The 25,346-nt window shown below is 39.7% G+C and overlaps 2 protein-coding genes across 4 annotated transcripts; both read left to right on the forward strand.

The window, feature by feature from the left end:
* The first annotated feature begins 4,839 nt into the window (after positions 1–4,839).
* Positions 4,840–8,846, forward strand: serpine1 (serpin peptidase inhibitor, clade E (nexin, plasminogen activator inhibitor type 1), member 1). Its single transcript, XM_076973206.1, has 9 exons — positions 4,840–4,910; positions 5,673–5,914; positions 6,036–6,260; positions 6,536–6,730; positions 6,904–7,102; positions 7,202–7,302; positions 7,420–7,506; positions 7,605–7,688; positions 7,781–8,846. The coding sequence occupies exons 2-9, from the start codon at positions 5,674–5,676 to the stop codon at positions 7,825–7,827; spliced, it is 1,179 nt and encodes a 392-aa protein (XP_076829321.1). The 5' UTR covers positions 4,840–4,910; position 5,673; the 3' UTR covers positions 7,828–8,846.
* Positions 8,847–9,466: 620 nt separating this feature from the next.
* On the forward strand, positions 9,467–19,990 carry ap1s1 (adaptor related protein complex 1 subunit sigma 1). 3 transcript variants are annotated; one of them, XM_076972592.1, is made up of 6 exons: positions 9,467–9,651; positions 14,387–14,565; positions 16,562–16,670; positions 17,756–17,893; positions 18,075–18,154; positions 19,805–19,990. In XM_076972592.1, exons 1-5 carry the CDS (start codon positions 9,649–9,651, stop codon positions 18,120–18,122), a joined length of 477 nt encoding a protein of 158 aa, XP_076828707.1. In that variant the 5' UTR covers positions 9,467–9,648; the 3' UTR covers positions 18,123–18,154; positions 19,805–19,990. The 3 variants fall into 3 exon arrangements, with proteins under 3 accessions (XP_076828707.1, XP_076828706.1, XP_076828708.1); XM_076972591.1 differs by having other exon boundaries at positions 9,468–9,651; positions 18,075–19,990; XM_076972593.1 differs by lacking the exon at positions 9,467–9,651 and adding an exon at positions 9,714–12,549 and having other exon boundaries at positions 18,075–19,990.
* Positions 19,991–25,346: the final 5,356 nt, after the last annotated feature.

The raw sequence follows: 25,346 nt of genomic DNA on the forward strand, positions 1-25,346 counted from the left end.
GTATTACAGTACTATCTTAAAGTATACATTCAGAGAAATTCAGATGTAAATGGGGTCAATGGATATTTACATCTATTTACGTCTATATTACGTACGTGTATATAACGTCTTCATCTTGTACACTAACTCAAAATTTTTCTTTAAGATACTACTGTATTTAAAAATAGCTCTTTGTATGATATTCCTGGTATGGGTCTATCTTTTTGTAGAAAAAAAGCAAAGAACAGCCTGGCCTTGTTAGAATTCCTGAACTGTGAAACATGTGTGAAAACACTACATTCATGGTAGTCACCAGACAGTTTACATTTGAAAATTACTCCACACCTGCTATAGACATATACCTCATGACATGTGTTTCTATAGACATATGTGTCTTGATGGTATAATATAATACTATATGTGTTAGAATGGATTGTGTTCAGTCTTTATAACTTTCTAAGTTATGCTAGGAGTTTTACATTTGTTTTGACACTTCAGAGGGCTGAAACAAAGCATATGGTTTTCCCCTGGCACGCTTTCTCCCAATTGGTCACTTCCTGTGCCTGTGCAGTTTGGCAACAACTTCATGCGTCACATGTGATTAGGCATTGAAAAATGGCAAAATCATTGTTCTACAATCACATGTAGATTACTGAACGCAGTCCTGAGTGCTGAGAGCACTTCTGAAATATAGGGTTTGGAATGTTTTAAAAGTAAAAAAAAAAGTAAAAGTGTCTGTAGCATCAGCATGAAATGAAACAAAATAAATTGACACTAGCTTTCTTCGTTGTACTGAGTAACTACAACCATGTAACTAAAGTGTGTGTCTAGTGATCGAGTGACAATATAAGTTATCTCTCTTGAGGTTGTGTGAGCAGTAGATCTAATGAACAAAAAGATAAACTACTGCTTTGCTTTGAACGTACGTAAACATTTTAGTTACTTCTTTATGCTATGTGTTTTGCAGCACTTGTTTAGCTATACATTCCAAAATGACACACCCTCACTTCAGGATTAGTGCATGTGATGGAGACTGTCACTCTCCAAAGGGGATGATGAGTTGATGGACACCTGGATGTTCTGGATGCTGTGGCTATTATGTGGGTCCAAATTTGGAAATGCTGACTGACAACTTTTATACCTGCTGTTGGGGTCGGAGGTTATGCAGAGGGCATGCTTTCCTTTGAGTAAAGGAAGGAATCCCCGAACTCTCACTCATACCATCAAACACACGCACACACCACTTCTGCTTTCCATCTATACTTTTGCCTTAATGTGCTCAGTCACTTCTCATTTTACTCATCCTCTCCTGATTAAGATAAAGGTTTCTAGTATCCCACGTAATGGGAAGAAAAATATACCGATTGCTGCAGTTTTACTCTCATATTAAAATCTCATATACATCTTGTAGTTGTATTTCTTAGTGACTCTACATATAGAGAGGGCCTCTCTTCTGCATTCTTCTCCTCTCCCTTTTTCCCCAGGGTCCTTTCCTCTTTCACCCCCGCTCATCCTGCTCCCACATCTGGTACCTTTTACCCACTGTGCTTCTATTTTAAGATGATTATTCAATAGTTACAGAAGTCCTTAACAACAACAACAACAAATGTTGTTGTTTGTCTTCCTTGACAACAAAATAAATAATTGTATTATATAAATAATTATTTCTCATTTCTATTCAAACGTTAGACAGCTTATTTTCATGTGATAGAGGACGTTCTGGTGGGTTTGCATCTAAATGCTAATATGCTCAAATAACGCATAACTGAATGCATAACCGAATGCACATCTCCCTCGAAATGCAGGTCAGCGGTCAGGCTTGGCCTTATCATTATTTTCCGCTAGTTTCTTTATATTTGTCTAAGAGTTGACTTTTGCAGTACATTCATTGCCAGACAAAGCCTCTCGGCCCATGGCTGTCTTTTGGGACACAAACATTGTTTGCTTATGATACCACAGACTGTGATTTCATTGGCCCATGTTAGGACTGGTGTAGCGAGTTATGTAAGGTTTCTTCAGTAAAATGTACATATCCCATTCAACAAGTTACATAATACTTCATCTTGCATTCATGAAATGCAGTATTTTTATATCACGTTTATATCAACATTCATGAAGTGTTTCTGTTTTACATGATAGTAATACGGGAGGAAGTAATGCATAATTATTTCTATATTTACTGAAGATGCTCACATATTATCTGGATTATATGATATCTTAAATGAAGTTTATGAGTCAGCTCCCGGTTAAATGTAGATACTGAAATATCACATGAATGGGGCATTAAAAAAACATATTACAGTAATTCAAAACATGAACAGCTCTATGAACATTCATGCATGTAACATTTATATATGATAAATCTGTTATGTACGCATCCTTCACATAAAGTGTTACCATTTCTTCCACTCATAGCCAGGAGTTGTGGACCTGCTTCTTTGGGGGTAACATGGCTTAGTTTCCAGTAACGGACTGTATTCAGTATTAAGGCAGTGTTGTTTTAGAGATACAAATCAGCATATGTGTAATGATGCGAGGACGCAGAGACGAGTTGCATACCACACATGGTTTATTTATACGAATAATGGCTACTAAAGTAGCAGACATGTAACATGACGTGGACTCACAAAGGCGAGCACGAGACAAGACTAACGCACACAATATATACCTAACACACAACGAGCACCTTGCGTAGCACATTGGACTAACGAGATGGGTGAACACATACACAAACTGCCACACCCACAGGATGTACATATATAGACACAGACTACATCTTGCCCGAAGGGAGCGGCCCGGGTCTGTAACCTGACAATATGTTTGTAATTATTTTCACCCCCAGTGGTTTGAACAGAAAAAAACACTGTAAAATAGTTTGAGTCCCCTGTTTGCCTTACAGTCAATGTGAAAGTTATACTCTGTTTTAAAGCACTTTTGTTCTCTGATCCCAAATGTGGTTTGCGTTAACGCAGTTTCCAATGTGCTTTTGGTTAGTTGGCCGTGGTTACAATGAGTACCCTTCCAGCCAAAGTGAGTTGACATATTCCTGTGAATTAGGTGGGTGTTACCACTGGGTTGCTGCTGTGTGGTTCCAAATTTACATTCATTCCCTCATGTGTAATGTAATTTAGAGGGTAGAGGTGGGAAGTAATGATTTATACAAAACTAAAAGTAGCTAAATGATAACAGGAATGGGAAATAAATTATAAACTGATGTAGCTTACACATTTATGTGTAAAAAATGTTGGCAAAATTTTGTCATAAGTTTGATTCGGTGGTGTGAGCAGGCCCTCTTCCCCCTCCCAAGCTGAAATGAAAACCTATGTCACTGAACAGAATAGAAAGAAATAATCAGAGAAAAAACGTTTTAATTTTAATATATGATATTAGATCATACTTCTAGAATGTTCCAAATGTTATCGTCTGCATTCTGTCTCTTTACGATCTTGATACACGTGTCAAGATTTTGTAACAGATGATTTCAATGAGTGTGAGACATGTGTCAAGCATCTGAATGTCACGGTGAGGCGGCCCCCTACCGGCCGCCTCTGTCCACAGCGGCTGTGTTGTTGTTGTTGTTTTGTGACGTCGTGTACGCCCCTCAGGTGGGCGGAGCCCGTGATCCGTTCCCACCTGATGGTCGTTTGTCTGTCTATATATGTCTTGTCTTTGTACCAGTTGACCGCTGGTCATTATATCCTTAATTCGGATCTATTGCACGGGTTTTAGGTTTGCACACTTTATATTAAACCACCCTTTTTCCCTGAGACTTGGCGTGATCGCTTCCTTTTTGTTGCTCACACCTGCCCGTCACACTGAACTTCATCTGAATACATTCAGTTTCATTTCTCATCATCTGCACATGTCCAGGTACAGACTTGCATACTGAATCACTGCCATATCATCTTGGCACACAAGGGTTGGTAAAATGTGCTATATACAAGATTTTGTTTTGCATTTTATATTATCACTTGAGTTATTCTCTTCTGTCTGTCACAGGACAGAAGCTCAGATGGAGTCATCTGTGGCACCCAGTGTGTGCAGGCCCCTACGTGAGCATTTGCCATGGAATGCTAGCTCTTCAGAACCAAATATGGCAGTGTGATGTGTCACTTTAGTTAGCAGGCTAGCCAGTAAGAATAGCTGATGTTCTTACACTAAATGGCTTTTGGTGGTATTTCCTCTGAATATGAGCTTAGTTTATGAGGAGACACAAAGGAATTGGACCATGCTAAGAGCTGGCTTAGTCACAAAGGCATCTTAAAACTCTTTATTAGTTTACATCTTATTAAGGGTATGTGGCATGTGTGTTCTCACAGTAGTACGTAATTATGGGAGGGGATGAATGATTAAATCAGCAGCAGTCCAGACGCTGAGGAAATTATGATTCCCCAATTTTTTAAAATAAATAATCTAATTGTTACTGTATGTTTTTGTAATGTGTGTCCTTTATATTCACAAATGTATTCATTTTGGAATTGCCAGCTTTCACTAGTCTGGCTCAAATATGTAAGAGATTTGAATGAGAAAGTAATGTGTAATACAGTGAGAGGGAAAGAGAGTGAGTGGGTTTGAAATTAAATTAAGACACATTCTCAGAAGCTTTACTGACTTTCTGCCAGATCATGTCAGAAACTGCAGTAGGGATTCCCTTGGGCAAACATGACTCAGCCTTCTCAAATCCCATCAAAGAAAGTTAAATTGTGTCTGCACTGTGTGAAAGAGGGAGGGAGGGTGAGGCAGAGGGACTGGCTGGAACAGCAGACGGTGATGACTTCATGACTTCCGCTGGCTTGAGAGGAGGGGTTGTGGAGCCTTTAAATAGCAGCAACATGCACTCAGACTCTCAGACTAGCAGCGCATAGAGGCATTACAAGACAACATATCCACAGAGCCTTTCTCAGAGCCTCAATCACTGAAAGAGCAATAAGGTAGGCATTGTTTGATGCTTCACATTTTTAGACATCGGTTATGATTGTTTTGGACTTGCTTGTGCATGTGTTAGTTTATGGAAATCATTTCATTTTTTGCCATTTTGTTACCATACTAGCTTGTTACCATTATAGATACTGTAATAAAATATTTGTTTTGCTAACAAGTACCAAATAATCAAGTTACTATTAAAAGTTACTACTATTGGCTTTTAAGGGTCAAAGTTAGACTTTTCTTACAGCACTTCACCTGTGTTGAAGGTTATATAATGATTAAGGCTTTAGTGTGTATTACTGCTATTTGATTCTATAATATAATAATAATATATAGAACACACATTTCTGGACCAAGGGACAAGTGGAAGAATCCATTCAATTTAATGAATCACAAATTATGGCATAGACGTTCATAATAAAAAAAGGTTATAGAAAAATATTTCACACCAGGTTGTTTTCTTGTTATTTATAAGAACAACTCATATAATTGGGTCAGTATATTTAAAAACAATTGTGAAAAAACCTGAGAGATGGAAAAGTGAGTCAGGGAAAACAAACAGAAACACTATAGCACTTTATTTAAACTTTGGGTGTTGTAAGTCACAGAGGAGAATACCCACCAAGTTTGACCAAGTGCATCTGTGATTTATAAATATCTTGGAGGAAGACTTTCAATAGGCCCTATGTATTTAATCACTTATTTTTATCATTTTCATGGACAATAAAGATACACTGACATCTCTTATTCTTCCCCTCCCAATGCAGAATGCAGAGCCTCTGTGTGCTGGTGATCTTCACCTTTTACGGGTCCACTCTGGGTCAACCCCTGCAAGAGCGTCAGACAGATTTTGGACTGCGGGTGTTCACGGAAGCGGCCCACTCCCATCCACACCAGAACCTGGCCTTGTCACCCTATGGCATCACCTCTGTGCTGGGCATGGCTCAGCTGGGGGCCTGTGGTAGCACACTGCAAACCCTCAAAGCTCAAATGGGCTACTCTCTGCAAGGTAATGACAGAACAAGGGCACCAATATACGAATATACCGAAAGAGTATACACATATTTCGCTTTTGTGAAAAAGTGGCGTGCTGTGTCAGTTTTCTGTAACGGTCTCTTGCCCACACACAGATCGTGGAATGCCACGGAAGCAGAGGCTTCTCCAGAGAGACCTGGCCAGTGAAAGGGGTGTAGAGGTGGCAAGTGGATTGATGGTGGACCGAAAGGTGATTCTGGAGAAACCCTTCAGACGCAGCTTGTCAAAGGCATTTCAGAGCATGCCTCATCAGGTGCACTTTGGTCAGCCAGAGACTGCCACACAGGTCATCAACTCCTGGATGTCTGACAGGACTGGAGGTGTGTTTGAACATGTGAAGGAAGTGAATGAAAGAACGGTAAAGAAGGACAGAGAGAGATAGAGAGCTCACATAGAGGTTATAAAGTGAATTGCCGTTGTGTGACAACAACCTACCTTTGAATAATTATCACAGCTGTCAGGCAATTATGTTTTTTATTATTCTAAGACTTCCTGCTAGAGATTACAGTAGGTAGCAGAATTCTATATGCAGTTTTTATGAATCACTTTTCTACAACTGTCCTAAACTCTGTTCCACCTACTCCTCTCTTATCAGGCATGATCCCAAACTTTCTGACACCTGGAGTGCTAAGTGAGCAGACACGTTTGGTGCTGGTAAATGGCCTCCACTTCCATGGGCTCTGGAAGATGCCCTTTGACCCCAAGCTAACAGGAGAGATGCTCTTTTACACAGCTAATGGCAGTGCAGTGTCAGTGCCAATGATGAGAACGACCCAGAAATTCAGATATGGTAAATATGACTAATGCTACGACAGATGAATGCCTCAGTAAAAGACAGCAAATTAATGAATGAATAAATGAAATTCAGTGCGTTCCTTGTTAGTTTGGAAGTATCACTTTTAGAATAATGTAGCATAGAAATGCATTGTTTTGAATATTGTTTCATATTTCTGTCCATCCCAGGTGAATTCATTACGAAGGATGGTGTTGATTATGATGTCCTTGAGGTACCTTATGAGGGGGACTCACTGAGCATGCTCCTGGTGTCGTCATTCGAAAGGGATGTGCCTCTGTCTGCCCTGACCAAAGAGCTGAGTAGCAGCAAACTTCAAGAGTGGAGAAAGGAGTTTAGGAATGTTAACCGAGAGCTGGTGCTACCCAGGTAAAAGAGAAAGACTCCTTTACACAGCTGTTTATTCTTTCATAGTCAGGAAGTTACGCTGTGTGAGTCTAATGTAGGGATTTGTGTCCTTGTCATCAGGTTTTCCATTGACACAGATATTGATATTAAGTCTACACTGAGCAAAGTGGGCCTTGATGACATCTTCAACCCAACCAAGGCCGATTTCTCTCGGATTACTTGTAAGTATAGTAAAAACAAAAATAAACAAACAGAAAATATCCCAACTGTTTAATGAGTTAAAGCGTGAATATAAATACACTACTACGTGACTAATATGCAATCTCCTTTCTTTGTAGCTGAAGAACCATTGTGTGTATCTAAGGTCCTACAGAGAGTAAAGATCGAGGTAAATGAAGAAGGAACCCAAGGCTCCTCTGCCACAGGTACAAACAAATCCTTTCTGAAATGCTGCTTTAAAAAAACGCCACCTTGTGTAATCAGAAACGAACAGACTTATCATGCTCGTCTTCTGTGTGTACAGCTGCCATCATCTACTCTCGCATGGCTGTAGAGCAGCACACTCTGGACCGGCCCTTCCTCTTCCTCATTCAGCACAAGCCAACAGGTGTGTTTTGTTGTCAGATGGGTTTTGTAAACGGACTCTTTGTCGGGAGTGTACCTTCACAGCCGTACTAACTCCTCTGTTTAATTCCGCAGGAACTGTTCTTTTCATGGGTCAGGTCAACCAGCCTCAGAGCCACTAGCGTTCCACAGCCATGTCTGATTTTGGACAAGAAGATCAAAGAATAAGAACATTATTGGCAGTGTCCACTGCCAATCACTGTACTACTGAATCCGTGAAGGCCTTGTGAAGAGATCATTAAGAAAAAACATTGTGGGAGGCAAGCTAACGAGGACCCTGGCAGAAACTGTACTTTGGACTTTAACATCAAACCAAACAGGTCAATATGTTTGCAGAAGCTTACTCTCTCAATTAGGACTGTTCAAGCAATACGTGCTGTGGTGGAACGTAACCTAGCCCTATGAAATGCTAGACAAGTCAGATGAAGGAAAACACCACTATAGATTTAAAGACAGAAAATGTTTCCAAAATGGGGGATTAGAGGACACTTCTGAAATTCACAAAGCATAGAAAAATTATTTTAATCTTTTAAAATAACCCAAAGGAACAATTTTTCCTCTATAATGACAAGGTGTATTCATTTTTATAGAGCATATTTTGATATTTTTTTATTGTGATGTTTATGTATAGGCTGTTAAGATGTTTTTAAATATTTATATTTATTTCTTTATGAAGGCTTTCTTTTACATTATGACGCATATGATGAAGATGACATATTTGCACATCACATGTAATAAACTTTTATGACTAAAAATCTCGTGCGCTTTACTTACATTTGCAACTAGCGACACCTGGTGTCCATAGATCCAGAGATTCACATCATGACAGGACGTATATTTTCTTCCCCACTCAAAAAAAAAACAAAACCCTGCAATGCAATCTTGCACTATTATCTTAACTATTGCAAATTCTCTTCTGCATCGTGAATCTAGCAAAGCTACTCCAATGGGGAGAATCAATTAAAACGGACAGAAGTCTCCTTTTCGAAAACAAAAAACGCACACGTCTTCATTTCTGTTATGGTATTTATTTCTGTTGGAGTTTACGAATGGCTGGAGTGACGGCTATAACGTACATGGTTTCAGAAATGGATGTGATATTAAATCAGAATGTTCTGAATAAACACGCCCAAAGAACATCGTAACGAAGTCATGTCCATTTTCTAAATGCTTTAAAATGCTTAAATGTTTAGGCCTAAATCCTAAATAAGGTTTCGGTTGAAAAAAAAACGTATGTATGTCACTATGTCTGAGAGAGAGAGAGGGAGAGAGAGAGAGAGAGAGAGAGAGAGAGAGAGAGAGAGAGAGAGAGAGAGAGAGAGAGAGAGAGAGAGAGAGAGAGAATAATTCTGATGTAGAAGGTCGAATACAGTTCGAATACAGGATTACAACCTACAAAGCGGGTTTGTCCGTGTGTAAACACTTCACTGTGCTACTAATATAGCATCGACACCGTGTCACCTTTTATAATTGCAGACCTTCCTATTCTTGCAGTTCCAAAATCTTCCCGCTCCGTTACCATGGAAACCAGAATCACCTTTCATGTTTGTCATGGCAACCGCTTTCGAACATCTCGTACTCTCATCACCGTGTATCACAAATACAGTTTTAATACAAGACAACAACAAAATAAATGTACACGAGCATTTGAAGCCATCGGGAGGACACTCATAAATCGCAGCATTCGGCTGTGAGTTGCAAAAGCCATGACATTTCGAGGCTGTTTGACACATAAGCCAGTGAATGCGCAGTGCGCATGCGCACGTTGGGCGATGACGCCGACTACCTGGTTCTGGTCCAGGCTGCCTCAGTGGGGCTTTCAAACCCACCCAACACCAATGACAGAAATGAACCATTAGCGTTTCGATCCAAAAAAGGTTCTGTGACACACACATATATATACACACATATATATTGTGAGGACATTTCGAGAAGCTGATAAAATGGTAAGTTACACCCGCGTGCTGCTACCCAGCAAGACTTTGTAAGCTAGTGAAGCTAAAGGAGGGGGAAGCTAGCCTAGCCTAGCCTAGCTAGCCCGCCAGGTTAACTAGCGAGCTAACGCCAGTCTGGATGTTAAAATAACGAACAGTGGTACTTATAAAATACACATTGATGTTAGTTAATGTTATGGTTGTCAGAGTGAATGGCCTGTACTGTAAATTATTTTTCTAGCTATCTGATTATTTGGTCTTACTGCTGTGACTGTGCCAGTTGTTTGATATGTGTCATCCTATATTTCTATATCACTAACCTGTAAGTTGGCTAAAGCGCTCTATTCCGCTTCCTCAGTTAGCCTTGGTAGCTAGCAAGCTAAGCTAGCCAGCTAGCCAACTATTTAACTACCTGATGGGTAGTTACCGATACCTAAGTGGTCTTAGCTCATTTCCGTTGAAAACCTGTTAGTGTCATAACATTTTATCAAATAATTTATTTTGCCTTCCAAATACTTCATATGTGCTCTTAGTTATGAGCAAGAGACCGGAAATGACTTTTTTGTACCTGTCAGAAAAGGTGTCAGTTGGCTAAGTTAGATGGAGACGTGGTTCAGGGAGTTTACATTTGCTTCCAAGGCTTTGGGTTAAAAGGTTTGTTAAAACAGAACCTGTAATGTGATACTGCATGGAGGCTTATGGACACAGTACCTCCAGGTTAGTCTGTATTCCCCAAGTGAGCCGTGAAGAGCAAAATAATAGAACGGCTGCACAATTGTGTCAAAATGTTGCCTTTTTAAGATCATGTTATTAACTAATATTAATGGTAATATATTAGAACATAGTACGTAAGTGCATTTCCACTATATAGCACACTCCGTCTAGCTATGGTTTGTTACCTGTGAGGACCTGTAATGTAACTAGAGTTTGCTAAAAGTAGCAAATGTTTACATCTTGATCAAGCATTTCCGTCAGTCATTAGGGTACAATCATTAGGATAAATGTAGTCCTACACACACACACACACGTGTGTGTATATATATGATTCAATGATTCAAAGCATGGTCTTCAATTTCTGAACTCTGTCCTTCCCCAAGACAGGTGTAAACATATATGTCTATGTCTCAGCTCACACTATATTCATATTACAGTCCTGTCTGCTCTCCTATGATTCTTTTGCTCAGGTCTGATCATTTTGTCATGGCTTTTCACATTCAACATTGTCTGACCACATGCATGCACGCATTTATTTAAATAGAATTGTTGCACCTTTTATTTTTCAATGGTAATTTACTCAGTGGTGTTATCTAGGATTGATGCATGTGGTTTATTTTGTATTTGTTTATCTGTTTCTTGTTTTTTTATCACGGCACATATGAAATTCCTTACAGAAAAAAAAGAGTTGAATTGAATTACAAATTCTACTGCATAACTAGTTCAGTGAATAGGTTTATTGTAGGTTCATAATAGAAATAATGCTGGTTTATTACAAAGATTATTTGCTGTGCAGGTGGCATGACGGGTAAGTAGGTCAGTTGTAGAAGATTAGGACAAGAAGACAGAAAATGCATATCTGTAGCTGCATTATAAGAGAGCTTTCTCACATTTATGGGCAGAGAGATGTGAGACTGAGGAAGAAGAGGCAACAGTGGTGGCACTGGATTTAGATCTAACCGTTCTTTCAATTACAAGAGTTAATAGAGTTATAAATTCTAAAGGGATGAAATTTTCCATGGAATGTATGGGTATCATCTTAAAAGTGGCCTTCCAGGCTTAGTTTCCATGACATTTAGAAATTATATCTGGAATATTTATGTACACATTTGACCACAACATTATATATTCAGATTCAGATGCACAAAACTTTATTTTCCATCAAACTAGTGTGATAGAAATCTGGCTTTAAATGTGGGCACATACAGCATCATATGCAAACTCACTGCAATTACAACATGGGCTTAAAGGATGTACTTACCCCACACTGTGAGTATTTGCAACAGCCATTAATTCCTTGTGTAGTACTGTTCTACAACTATCTAAAATTTAAATTCTTTTTGGTCAGGACCAACAGGCTTGGTAGTTATTCTGAGGAAGACTCATTCTCCCATTGTTTTGCAATAACCAGTGGTTCCAGCATGAGAATGTATGACTGTGTTTGGGAATACCATACAGTTAATGGCAATTAATAGTCAAATGATGTTGTGATATAAAACGTGGTTTTATAAACTTTAAAACAGTTTTGTGATCATTGATAGGGACTTACAAGGTGGTGGCCTAGCAGATGGTCTGGAATACATACCATGTATGTTGGGAGATATTAATGGCAATATATGTATTATTTTGTATTATCTGTATATGTATTATGCAAAATGCTATTTTGCATTTTGATCTTGTTATATAAATACAGTATATTGTGTGAGGAAAGATAAAGATATTGGTCATGGTGTTCATGCAGACTGATATGATGATATTTAGGGTCGTTTATTTAAGAGTGTTTCATAGTACAGTGCCAGTTATGTGTAGACTTCCTGTATTTCATAAATTCCTCCAGCAAGGAAGTATTGTCCAAGGAGATAAGGTTTGAGTTGCAAGGTATTTGTGTACCCTTTTAGAACAAAATTTCTACCACAAGAAGTTGGACGGCCTTTTCTTTGTGTAATGATGTTTTAAGAGCATGTTGTGTTAATATTATTATTCTGTTTTCATTGTTGTATTTTTCTTATTATTTTATTTTTTAAGAATGTTATTCAGACCTCAAGGTGCACCATGGATTTGAAATAATAAAGATGTCCGGCCCTCTGTTCAGACAAGGTTGTATGTTGTACACTGTCCCGTTTGCAACAACATAAGTTCTCTCTCCCTCTTTTTGTGAAACTAGACATACAAAAACAGCAGAGAACATTCATCTCTGTAAGTAAGATGACTAGATTAGCTGTAAAGTGTGTTCTGGCTGTGTTTGCACTGTAGATTTTGTGTTTGTTGCATTAACAGTATCTGTCCAACTGATGCTAAGCTGATGTTTTGATTTTGCATGTGATTTCAAAACGAATTACTGTTAGGAAGGAGTGCTTATTGATTGCAGTCAATTTCCATCCCTCTTATGCACTGTATATCCATCTTTCCTGATCTGCCTTGATATGTTTCCTAGTTGTGATTTTTCCATGTTTGTGTGTCTTTTTAGAGCTCAAATGTTAGTAAGTTTATAAAAAGGCTTCCATATATAAATGTGAAATAAGAACACGCTCAATTTTCTTGTCTGATCTGGCACAGATGAGCAGAATTCAGCACGTTCCTCTTAGGAGAGCGCTATTTTTGTCCATGTCCTCAATTAATCTTTCCCTGCTGCGTCCCATCGAACTAGCCTAGGAAAATACGGTAATACCAGTACAAGATAATTCCCTCAGATCTAGCCGATACATCGGTATCAGTGATGTTCATTGCAGATATAAAAATGCATTAATTCGCTTGGAGTGGCCAATGTTGTGTGTTTTGGGCAATGTATAGAAATACAGATCTGTGTAAGTGAAAGCAGGTCAGTACTGATAAAGTTTGGACGAATGGGACCATCAGTCCCTTAAATAGCTCAAGTCTTGAAAGCAGTAACCTTGAAACCACTAACTATTATGTCTTAAAAGAGTTGTTTTATCTTGAAATTAATTGTATTTCTTATTTATATTTCCCAAGCTCTCAAACAGCCTTACTCAACATGTGGTTGTTGGAAGAGTTCTGAATTTACAGTTGGCATACAGTTATATATAGTGCAATGGAGAGTGCAGGGTACATTTTTCTGGGAGACAAAGTGTTAGTGAATCAGGCATTGGAGTTTTTTATGCAGAATTTGAGGTTTTGCTGACTTGTGTGAGTAGATCCATTAAAATTGCAGTTGTTTTCACTGGCCAGATTATTTATATTGATGCCCTGTAATATTGCTTATTCATTAAAACTTCACTATTTTAAAAAATTGACTATACATGCTTAGTGTTGGAATGTGCTCCTCGCCGTCTCAGCATACACCTTACTGCCCACTGTCATGGCTGTGACCTGAAATATATCGTGTGTGTTTTGTTTCATACGTCATTGCCCAGTGCCCTTTTTGTAATGTATAAAACCTTCTTTCCTAGTTCAGTGAGGTTTTGGGATGTTGGGGTGTGTGTAGTGAAGACGAGGGCTTGTAGTTCAGGACTATAGGGAGCAGTACCGTGCTCTCCCACTCTCTCTCTAACATGTACTAGATGTGAAATCTATATGCCCAGCTAATACTCTGCCTTTGAAATAATACATGTTGAATCATGTAGAAATATATGTAACACATTGCCAAGCTAATAAAAAAAATGAGCATTCCTCTACAAGCATAGTTAAATTGAATGTATTTGATGTGTTGAATTCATGCATGTTTACACTGCAAAAAAAATTGTCCCACAAACCTATATGATTTAAAATATGTTGAGTTAAATGGCTGATTTTAGTTAACAGATACATGTAACATATTTAACATGTCCAAAAATGTGATGTGTTTTCCAGACGTCTTTAATTGCAATCTTGAGATGATGGTTGAACAGCCTATTAGCATGGGCTATAGTCTTTGTTTTGTCTGTTTACACCTTTTCCCCCCAGTTCTGTACAGCTTGCAGTTTTGAACAGCTCCTATAAAGGTGTTAATGATCAGACCCATTTTGTGTGTGTGTGTGTGTGTGTGTGTGTGTGTGTGTGTGTGTGTGTGTGTGTGTGTGTGTGTGTGTGTGTGTAGATGCGTTTCATGCTGCTGTTCAGCCGGCAGGGGAAGCTGCGCTTGCAGAAATGGTACACGGCCACAGCGGAGCGCGATAAGAAGAAGATGGTGCGGGAGCTCATGCAGGTGGTGCTGGCCAGGAAACCCAAAATGTGCAGTTTTCTGGAATGGCGAGATTTAAAGATAGTCTACAAACGGTGAGCTGATATCATACGTGTATTGTTGGCCTGGATAGCCAATAAAGCAGAAAAACTCATTCACTCTTTAGTCCATATTCCTTCTTACACCATTGCTTAAAGTGGATTTGAATGGACCCTTTGGGTGGATAAATTGCAGAAAATAAATTCTGGGGTGTATATGTATATGCAGGTTATTGAATTAGGGAAGAAATATCAATGTTTAGTAGGGTGAATAGTTTGTTACATTATATTAGCCAGTACATATACAACATATTTTTTATTGGCAGTCTTAACAAGGTTTTCATAAAAGTTATCTAAAAATCCTATCACACACACAACAAACAGCCAAGGTGAGGACTTTCATTAGTTGCATATGTACAACGTGTGCGTACACAGTAATCTCTCCATGCATAACTGCACTGTGTGTACTGCTGCCAAGCTCTGTGACAGGAGTTGACCTTACATATCAGAGGTTGACACATCAGGTTGTCGCAAGCGACAACTTCCTCTGTGCGTCAGTGCGACCGTGTGAGGTATCTCATAGCTGTCCTCACCCCTCCATCCTGCAGCTTCTGTTCTGTGTCACTGGCCTTGCTGCAGTAAGTGAGTCTCAGAGTTTATTTAACCATGTGTGACTGAGACAAATACATAGACAATCCCCCTCAACAACACACCCCACCTTGTAGCTCCAGCCTCTCTGTGACGGAGGATACGCGATGTTCTGCTTGATGGGATCAATGGTGTGAGGGTGTGTGCAAACGTGTATGTGTGTGTGTTTGACCACAAGGGGGCTCTTGCATGAAAGGCATCTCAGCGTTCGTAACAAAGTCGTGGATTAATGTGATTTGTGCTTCAGATGTGCTATACTAAAGTCAATAGTGTACAGACTCATCTATGGATCACTTAATCACAAAGATCTGCCTTAAAGCTACATGAAATGGCCTCTTTATTAGGCACATCTATATAAGCTGCTTTTTATATGTTATAGGTTACATTTCCATCTAACGCCACACAGTTTGTCTGCATTTTTCAGTGTCTGGTCAGTTTCTGACCACTTGATCATAGTAGACCAGATATTATTTGACTAGTGAACCATTATTAACTCAGCAGTGACCCTGACATAGTAGGCGGTGTTGCTCTAGCAGACGTGTACCTGGCACAGCAGTGTTGCTGGAGTTCTTGAAAACACACCCGTGCCATTTTTTGAGCTGAGAGTGGTTTGCTAACCAAAAATATACAGTCAATAGCACTGGTGTGGAAATTCACCACCGGTGAAGCTCTAGAACAGGTATCACCAAATGGCGGACCGCGGTCCGGATCCGGACCCGAACGCCGTCCTGTCCGGACCCAATCACATTCCTGATTAACTGGATACGGACCCAAATGCCAAAAAAATTTTAACGGGAGACTATATTTTAAACCGGAGAATTTATTCTCAGACGAGTGTTACGCCCGCCCGCCCCCCCCCCCCGCTCAACAACTTTCGTTCGCCACCGCGGACCCGGACCTAAGGTCTGAGCTATCTGCCAAAAATGGACCGCGGAAAGATTTAATTGATTACCCCTGCTCTAGAAGATGATGCATTTAAATTGTACATGGTCACAAAAGGGCTGTAGACTAACAGTAAATCTCTAAAGTAGGTCTGCTTAATAAAGTAGTCAGAGGGTGAGTAGAGTTTTCGTTGTACATTGCAGAGTAGGATGCACACAGACATCGTGGTTGGGTGGGTGGCACCCATTGATTCTGCCTCTTCATCCCACTGTTATCAGCTTTCTCCATGTTTGCTGTCCAGTTACATAACACCTCTGCATACTGACAGTCATGTATTCTATATTTGTGCATGCACGAGTGTTGATGCTTTTGAGGTTGCGTGTGTGCGTGTACGTGTGTGTACGTGTGTGTGTGTGTGTGTGTGTGTGCGCTTGTGCAGTAAAGCTAATAACATATGAGTAACATTGGATCAGTTAGCCACTGCCAAATTTGTTATCTCTCATGTGTATGTGTGTGTTTGTAGGTATGCCAGTCTGTATTTCTGCTGTGCAGTTGAAGAGCAGGACAATGAGCTGATTACCCTGGAGGTCATCCATCGCTTCGTGGAGCTGTTGGATAAGTACTTTGGCAGTGTGAGTAACTCATCAACTTTCATCTGTGCTCTCTCTAGATTCCTAGGCTTCTTACTGACTCTCCCTCATATTATCCTCTCCCTTCTATTTTTGTTGGCTGTCTTCCCCCTTGCTTGTATCTTCCTCACCTCCACAAAACTCTCAGCACCTCATGTTCATGTTTGAGGTGTTTCTTATCTTCAGGCTCTTCCCACTGTTGTTTCAGCTCTGTGTCTTCCCCCCTCCCCCAAACTGTGAGCAAATGATAGATAGATAGATAGATAGATAGATAATAGATAGATAGATAGATAGATAGATAGATAGATAGATAGATAGATTCAACTTTATTGTCATTGCATATGTCACAAGTACAAAGCAACGAAATGCAGTTTGCATCCATCCAGAAGTGCTTATTCAGAATATAAATATGTTAAAAATAGAAATAGAAATGTGTATATATATACAGGATATGGGTTATTATACAGATTATGAATGTACTATACAGATGATTTACAGATAAATGTAATATACAGATTATTGAGGTAGTATATGTTATTACAGTAATATACAGAGTATTAAATATATATATTATACAGTCAATATACTATGGTGGACATATGTATGTATATATAAATATGATATATATATGTATATATGTATATTATATACAACGGGGAACTGGTAGTGATGTTTAAAGTGTTCGGTGGTGTTTAATATATCTGTTGGGGTTCAGACCAGTGTTACTGTTGAATTCAGGAGGCAGAGTTCAGGAGTGTGACAGCTTTTGGAAAAATACTGTTCCGGTACCTGGTGGTCTTAGTCCTGAGGCTCCTGTAACGCCTCCCAGAGGGCAGAGGGCATGCCTCAAATGCCTCAAATACTAAAAATAAATTAGGACTTTTTTCTCAGATACTTCATGTATTGTTTTTTTTTTTTACTTTATATATTGCCTAGTTACCCTCAAACCAAATAGTAATTTTCCACTAACAATGTGTTGGACATTTTGCTAGATGCAAAGCTGTTCAGGATTCTGCCTTGGCATGCTTGACATGCTGTCTTAAGTCTCTAATGTTTCCTTTGTCTGCTACCTTATTTGTGACTTATAGGTGTGTGAGCTCGACATCATTTTTAATTTTGAGAAAGCTTACTTTATCTTGGACGAATTTCTGATGGGGGGAGAAATCCAGGACACGTCGAAAAAAAGTGTCCTGAAGGCGATCGAACAGGCCGACCTGCTGCAAGAGGTGCGTGTGTGCCACTGTTACACTGACTGTGTAAGGCGGTTTCCTTACACAGTCAGTTGCATCATGCTACAACTCTCAGAAACGTGAACGTGTCCCATCTGTAGTCCATGTGGTCCTTTGTGTTCGCATTAAGACTGAACTCAGATCATTCTAAATTCTTTCTTCTGCCTGCCTCTCTCAGGAGGACGAGTCTCCTAGGAGTGTTCTAGAGGAGATGGGCCTGGCGTAGAATCCCCTCAGCCTTAGGAGGGACAGCTCTAGGTACTACTGTTCCACGTGGTTATGGGATGGGCTTTTCTGGAGGAAGCTTGGGAGAGCAGGTTGTTAATGGAAAGAGGAAAGACATACAGGATAACAGGGATTGATCAAAAGAGTGTGTACAACTCTGATACTACTGAGTTCAGCATGTGATTGTAACTTTTTTTTTTTTTTTCTTTCAGCCCCCCAATTTTGTCTTATTTGTGTTCAGGTCAGCTGTGTTTAGCCAGAATTCATTCATTTTTATGACTCACTGTACAAAGAATATTACATTTACTCTTAAAACATTTATCTGCAGTTTGTTAAAAGATCGTTAAAGCCTTATTGCGCAAACAAAGTGAGATGGTTGCACAATCTCAGCTTTTGGTCTGTGAGAGTTATTATTCCTGCAGCCCCATATTAATATATTCATAAATACTTTTGACTGTATTTTTGCTGCTCAGGAACGTTTTACAGTGACCGTTCATGCATGTCTATTTTTAAATGTGATGCAAAGTTTAAGTGGATGACCTGTCAGGCTTGAACTGCTTGCTGGTGCAGTGTAGGGACCACACAGTGAGTCTGTGTATGTGTGCATATATATATGTGTGTTTATAGTGAGTGGGAGGAGAGCCTGTGCTTGCAACTCTGTGCTTGCACAGTTTTCCACACGAGCCAGATTTAAAAATAAAGTTTGATGTGTGTTCCACACATAGGAAATAGAAGAGGAATATTGAATAGACTGTTGCACATGGTCTATTCAGTCTGTTCTAGTTCTATGAACCACATGTGCAAAAGTCTCTGAATGTGTATCTTAATATAAAAACAAGGCAAAAAATAAATCCAACACACGAAAAATGTCACTGAACCCCATTCCTGTTTTGTTTCTGTCTACTTCCTACTTTCCAAAGAGATTTTTCTGACTGTAAATGTGTAGTCGAGGAATAAAAAGGGAATAATATTTGAATAACTCATTGTAAAACAAAGAAAGAGGGCTTTGATATCAAGTGTGACCTAGTTTGGATAAAAAAGGGGGGAAGCTTTTTCAAGTGTGTAAAATAAAAGTATGTTTTGAGAAGGGTTTTTATACAAAACAATTGAATCAATGTGTGTCAAATCACAGAAGTTCAGTACCAGCTGTTCTGTGTGTGGCACGGTGAGAGGGACGATTAGGACTCTGTTGGAATGTTAATTGGATGCAAAGAGAAGTGCATAGATGTTCAGAGGATTATTTATTGATTAGCTCTTAATCATTTTAGAACTGAGGACGATATGGACTTGTCGTAGTTCTATCTGGATAAATAGGTCAAGTAAATCCAAAACAGCTAAAACATCCTACAAAGTCCCGTGCCCCGTTTTTAGCCTTGGTGTAGTCATGCAGTCAACGCTGGAGGTCATTATAGATACGCCTTTTTATGAATGCAGTATCTATAACTTGGTTCCATTCCATATATTGATTTTTGTTTGTATGTCTGAGTCTCTGACAGCATTAGTTTAATGGAGGTTGGTTAAAAGTCATTCCACGGTTATGAAGTGAGTCACTGGAAAAGGGAGGGGAAAATGGTGGCATTGGATTCTAGAGTGTTATACTCTGTATCCAGTGCCACGTGACTTGTAAGATAAAATAAAAGTCTTGAACTGCATCTTTTGATTGTGTTTTCCATTCTCTGAAAGGCAGTTCCAAGATATTTGCGAGAAGGTGCTGAACCAAGGTCTCTTCAGGTGATTTGACATGGAATGACTCAATTAAGTAACTCAGCATGAGGGCATGTCTACCTGTCGAATAGCTGTCAGGTAATCAAATCGGAACGTGTGTGAATGTAATTTTATAATGAAATAAAATCCCAATTTCATTGTAAATTTGGATTTGTATGGAGCATTTTTTCCCCTGGAGTTTTTTTCCCCCCTTACTGTTATTGAATTACTAATGCATCTTGTAACAATTGGGGCTGTTAGCATATCATTTGCATCTTCAAAGAGAGTAATGACAGATACATTATAGGAAAATGCTTCTTTGGTTTGCGTGTGCGGAGAGGAGATGTACACACGCACGGAGAGAGCTAGCGACAGGGAAAATGAGGGAGCAAGAGAGATGGAGCATGTAAGTGGATGAGTCACCAGTCTTTTGTCACAGTGGTGCAGTGAAACTGACTGCACCACCACAACACGAAAGACGAAAGAGTGAGGCAAAAAAAAAAGAGTAGGCAAAATGTAGAGTTTCGGATGAACACGAACACACTGAATACACTTATGGGCTTTGTGTCACTCCTAGAAGTGCAGTCTGTACGTGTCATAATCATACTGTCAGGGTACCTCTTGATATTTTTGCCTCTAATGCACTCACAATTTCTCCACTTCTCTTTCTCGTACTCTGTATATTTTTCTCTCTTTTCACATCTTAAGCGTTAAATATTTCAGACTTGCTGTGTTTATACTTTGTCTTATCAAGAGTCAATTTTTATTCGTCTTGACATTTTAGTTTTCAAAAGTTCATCCTTTGGGACATGGTACTCGTGCTCCAATTCATTGACCGATCTATGGAAGCAATTGACAAGTTAACGTTATGCTACAAGATTGTGTTTGAATTGCTTTCTTTAAGATGCTGACCTCTGTAATGGTTAGAATTAGAACAGCCACTTCTAAGTAACTAAGTAACCAAGTTGTTGCTTCTAAATGGAGCTCTGTGAAGTCATGCTTCACTTGTAGCTTTTGAGAAGTTCACTTTGAATGAAGTAAACAATGTGATGTTAAGAACTTTTAATATAATTTAGATATTTAGGTATGATATGAAAACTTCATGTGGGTTTAACTTTTCCAGCAAAACCTATAAAACTGATCTCTTAACAGTAATCCTGAGGGCCAACATTTCGTTTAGCTCTTTTACGTTACTCTGAATTTCTATATTTCTCTTGAGGTGCATTGTGTGAATCACCATGCAAAGCCTTTTTGGTCTTTGCAGCAAAATACCTTTTAAGCTATTTAGAAGTAATGTCACTAATTAAAACAAATGCCATAAATGTAAAATTATCTATATAATAACTAACAAAAAAGAAAGAAAATGGCATCTTCATCTAAAATGGTTAAAAATAATAACCTAAATACAATGTAAATGCTTACCAATGTCACTGCTCCACAAAATGTATTAAACCCTTAGTGGTAATGCACTCAGGGTTATCGTTAATTGGTGGGAGTACAGATAGATGTCATCTTATTTAACACAGCTGAGTCACATACATTTTTGCAGTTCTTTATGCCAAGGATGTCACATAGAGCAGTGTTCATTTTGAAAACTGCATTCACCAGAAGAGGAGTGATGGTTTGTAGTCAGTGTGCACTTAGAGACTGCCTGCAGGTCATTAAAGAGTGTGAAACATTTGTTTATTTGTATTTAGTGAGGACGATATCTTTTGCTCTTTCCAAACCCCAAGGGCATATGCAAGTCGATTCCAAATGTGTTTATTGATATCTCAGGGGATGGCTTGGAAACACCTCCACCTGTGTAATTTGTGAGGTGTTATCTTCTGAGTGAGTCTGGCCAGCGTGCTCATGGAAGGCAACGTGAGTCATCGTAGTCTGAAGGAGGCTTGGTTGTGAGCAGCAGACTGATGGGACATTCCATTTCAGTTGTGTGGACATTTAACATTCCTCAATCTACAGTGTCACGTGTGTACCAGCAACATGTCATAGAAGTCATTACTATGCACAGTGGACAGTGCAGTGGTCACATATGATCATGACCGCACCATATTGCTAGAAGCAGACAAGCAACTCTGGTGGACATAATATCCAAGGCCCCCCGCACATATGCCTCAGATGGGGCAGTGAGGTTTCATTTCCTTAGGGTATAGGAGCGTAAGACCCAACAGAAGAGTGCCTCAGTTAACACACAACACCAGGCACAGCGTGTGGGCTCTAACTGGACCTCAGAGAACTGGCAACATGTTTTGTGGTCTGATCAGTCACAGTATTGGTTGTTTTGAGCTGATGCACACCCTGTGAAACTGGACACCAATTGTCAACACTATGAAGACTGGTGGATTCATACTGGTGTGGGGTGTGTTCTCATGGTTGGGTCCACGTAAACGCACTATGCTTCATATACCCACACAAAGATGAGATAATGAACTGTTGCATCGGGCCCAAGTTGTCCAGGTTCTGGTGATGTGTGAGGAATGGCGTGGCCTATGTCTTCTGTCCACTTGTAGAATCAATGCCATGTCACGTTACTGCACTTCACTGGGCTGGAGAGGTTCTGCACCATTCTAATACACACTTTCACATACCACATAGCTTAAATTCTTTATTGGTCTGTCCAGCACAACTGAAAATCTATTGCCTTGCACTTTAGTTCCAATCATTTATTTATAGCATTTGGCTATAACACAGGTGCTCCCGAAGGCCTTGATTTGTGTGTTACATAATGGTAAAATTTACAGATATAGGAAAATACATCTTTAGAAGCAGAGATAGACGCTAGAGTACTAATGTACTATCATCGTAATTTAATCTCAGCATTGTGGGCTGTTCTTCTAGCATGCAAAATGCATATAAAATCCTATTAGCATCTCTTGCCATGCTAAGAAACAAAAAGATCAAAAGATAAGGACTCAATTGATTTAAAGTTTCAAGGTTTCCTGCAAGCTGTGACATCACAATATGTGTCAGTGTACAGTGTGTGATATATAGAGAATATGCACATGTTCTTGCTTCTGCACACCTAACGGACAATCCGTAGATCTTGAAATATCTCCTTAAACAAAACAGCTTGAATTATTTATATAGAAAACAACCGTCGTGACAGGTTAAAAGAAAGCACGTTTGAAATCACAGACGGGGTAGCCGGCCCTCACTGCGCGTTTGACCGTGCCCTCCGCGAAGCAGCTCTGTCCCGGGCGTGCGCTCGGCTCCACTGGCGGATGTCTTCTCTGCTGCCTCCTCACCTCACACACGGCGTCTCTTCCACACTCATCACCATGAATTTTTAATACCATGTTTTAACAGCCTGCCCATATTATCCGTACGAACCACCGCTTGGCAGCCTCTGCCCTCAAATGACATCATAACGCTCTTGAACACACACACACACACCGGTGACAACCTCAACTCACCCTTTAAAAGGTTAGTCATACAAGGTGTTATTTATTTATTGTATTTATTTACAGATTCCCTCTCAATGTTCTCCCCATGTTGTAAGTGATGGAAAGCTAGAAAAACATACATGCGTGTTTGTATTCTCAGCTCATCCAGCACCTACAGCATATATCACTTCATTGGTAAGTTGGAACTGTTAAACATGGCTTACTGGAGGTTGTACACTCGGGCATCTTGTGGTATTTTCCATTATGTTGTTTTGTCTGTTCTCAGGCTGAGGGTGCTGGCAGTTGAGATGGGCAGAACTGAAAAAGGATCAATATTTGATGGGAACACCAAAGTGGACTTTGATATTATATACATTCTTGTTACAAACTCTGTTTTCAAAAGATTTAAAATTATATACCGATGAAGAAAAATGCATGTGTGTGTGGTTGCATACATGTAAGGTGTCTGGATAGATTAAAAGGGCCTTTTGGCCTTGCTCTTTATCAGAATATAGTGATGCCCATTTATTTAAAATGGACAACATTGCCTACTCCTTTATTGGCAAAGTCTAACCAGTGGCTGTGCCTGAGTGAGTGAATGTGATTGCATGCTTGTGTGTGTGTGAGTGCGTGCTTGTGTGTGTGTGTGTGTGTGTGTGTGTGTGTATGTATATATACGTGTGTGTGTGTTGGAGGACGGGGGTTCTGCAGTAGAAGGAGTATGACTCACCTCAGCCATGTGACTCATGAATCACTGCACCTCCGTGGGCTGTGTCTTTTCTCATCAACCTCGCCACCACCCTCTCGCTCCCTCTCTCTGTTCTTTTTACTCCCTTTCTTTTTTCTTATTATTTGTTATTATTCTACACATTTTGCCTATTCATTTAGCATTTTTATGCAACCATTTAATTTCACCACCTCATGTATGTCGTTTCTGCTTAGTTTTCCTCCTTTCTGTCTTATTCTCTGGCTCCCTCTCTACCTTTCACTCAAACTATTATCACTGTTTTGTCCCATAAATTCACATTGCCTTTGAGAAAGGGTATGTCTGTAATGTATATCTAGCTATTTCAGATGGTTTGCAGCAGTTGTAGATTTGAATGCAAGTCAGAGTACCGCCAATATTTCTGTTGATGTTTATCAGTTTAATTTGTCATCTTTATGAAAATTTATATCCATCCAGTATCTTCCTACATCATAACTGTTTAGGGCCTATGAATAATGTGCAGTGGTATAGAGCATTTGATAAGGATACATATCAAGTGTAAATGACAGCACGTACTAAACATTAATGTGCTACCTAGTTTACATTTACTAAAAATGATTTACACGAGAGAGCAGACATGCAGAGTACTAACAGAGTCCTAATGTGCACACTGAGCACATGTCACGTCCGAGCTCTGTCTTTTACTGTGTGGCACGGAGCCCCCACCCAGGGCAGTGCCCACCTGCCCTAGTGTGTATAGCGTAGTCTGCCTCTCATTAACAGAACTATCTTTTTTCCCCCTCACACTTGTCTTTCATGCGACCTCACTCTCCCTCTGCCCTCCTCCGGGACCCCTGTCGACAAATCTCTTCTCCCGTCCCGCCCTTCCTTCACGTCTCCGCGTGAGCTGCTCTGATGTGGCGCGTCCTCCGTACCAAAGGCATGGCGAGAGTCCCGCATTTAATTAGGCACACTAAAGGTAGCGGTGAAGCTCAGGCAGTTTGCGGGGATAATTGCTTTATTATAAGAAAATCCCTCCAGCACTGTAGCATCACACTGGAGCCCATTAGCAGAATCCTCTTTGAAGCCAACTCGCTAAGGGACTGCAGATGAACCCATCTGACACTTGTTAGGGAACAACCATTATTTGGACTCTGTATTTTACAGTATAAGCACTTGGCCTGCGTTGGCTTGAGAAGGGTATGTTTTGCACGTTTGTCAAAACATGTTCTGACAAAGCTAATTGGATATTAGAGTTTGTATGATGATTTTTCTGAAAATAGTAAGTGGATAAAGGAGATGTAGCATAGGGAAGGTGCTTGCAGAACTGTAATGTGTGTGTATAGCGTAGACTGTACTACAAATGTTTCCCAAGACGCAATTAAAAACCCAATCGTAATAAAAAATAGTTGATTTTATTTCATTTTCTCTG

Source organism: Brachyhypopomus gauderio, chromosome 14 (genome assembly GCF_052324685.1).
Source record: "Brachyhypopomus gauderio isolate BG-103 chromosome 14, BGAUD_0.2, whole genome shotgun sequence".
Taxonomy (NCBI): Eukaryota; Metazoa; Chordata; class Actinopteri; order Gymnotiformes; family Hypopomidae; genus Brachyhypopomus; species Brachyhypopomus gauderio.

Excerpts from the sequence above, each read along its gene's own strand:
- serpine1 (XM_076973206.1), top strand. The coding sequence starts at position 5,674 with ATGCAGAGCCTCTGTGTGCTGGTGATCTTCACCTTTTACGGGTCCACT. Across the intron at positions 7,507-7,604 it reads CCAAGGCTCCTCTGCCACAG|CTGCCATCATCTACTCTCGC; the intron begins GTACAAACAAAT and ends CTGTGTGTACAG. Across the intron at positions 7,689-7,780 it reads CATTCAGCACAAGCCAACAG|GAACTGTTCTTTTCATGGGT; the intron begins GTGTGTTTTGTT and ends TTAATTCCGCAG.
- ap1s1 (XM_076972592.1), top strand. Across the intron at positions 14,566-16,561 it reads TTAAAGATAGTCTACAAACG|GTATGCCAGTCTGTATTTCT; the intron begins GTGAGCTGATAT and ends GTGTGTTTGTAG. Across the intron at positions 16,671-17,755 it reads TGGATAAGTACTTTGGCAGT|GTGTGTGAGCTCGACATCAT; the intron begins GTGAGTAACTCA and ends TGTGACTTATAG.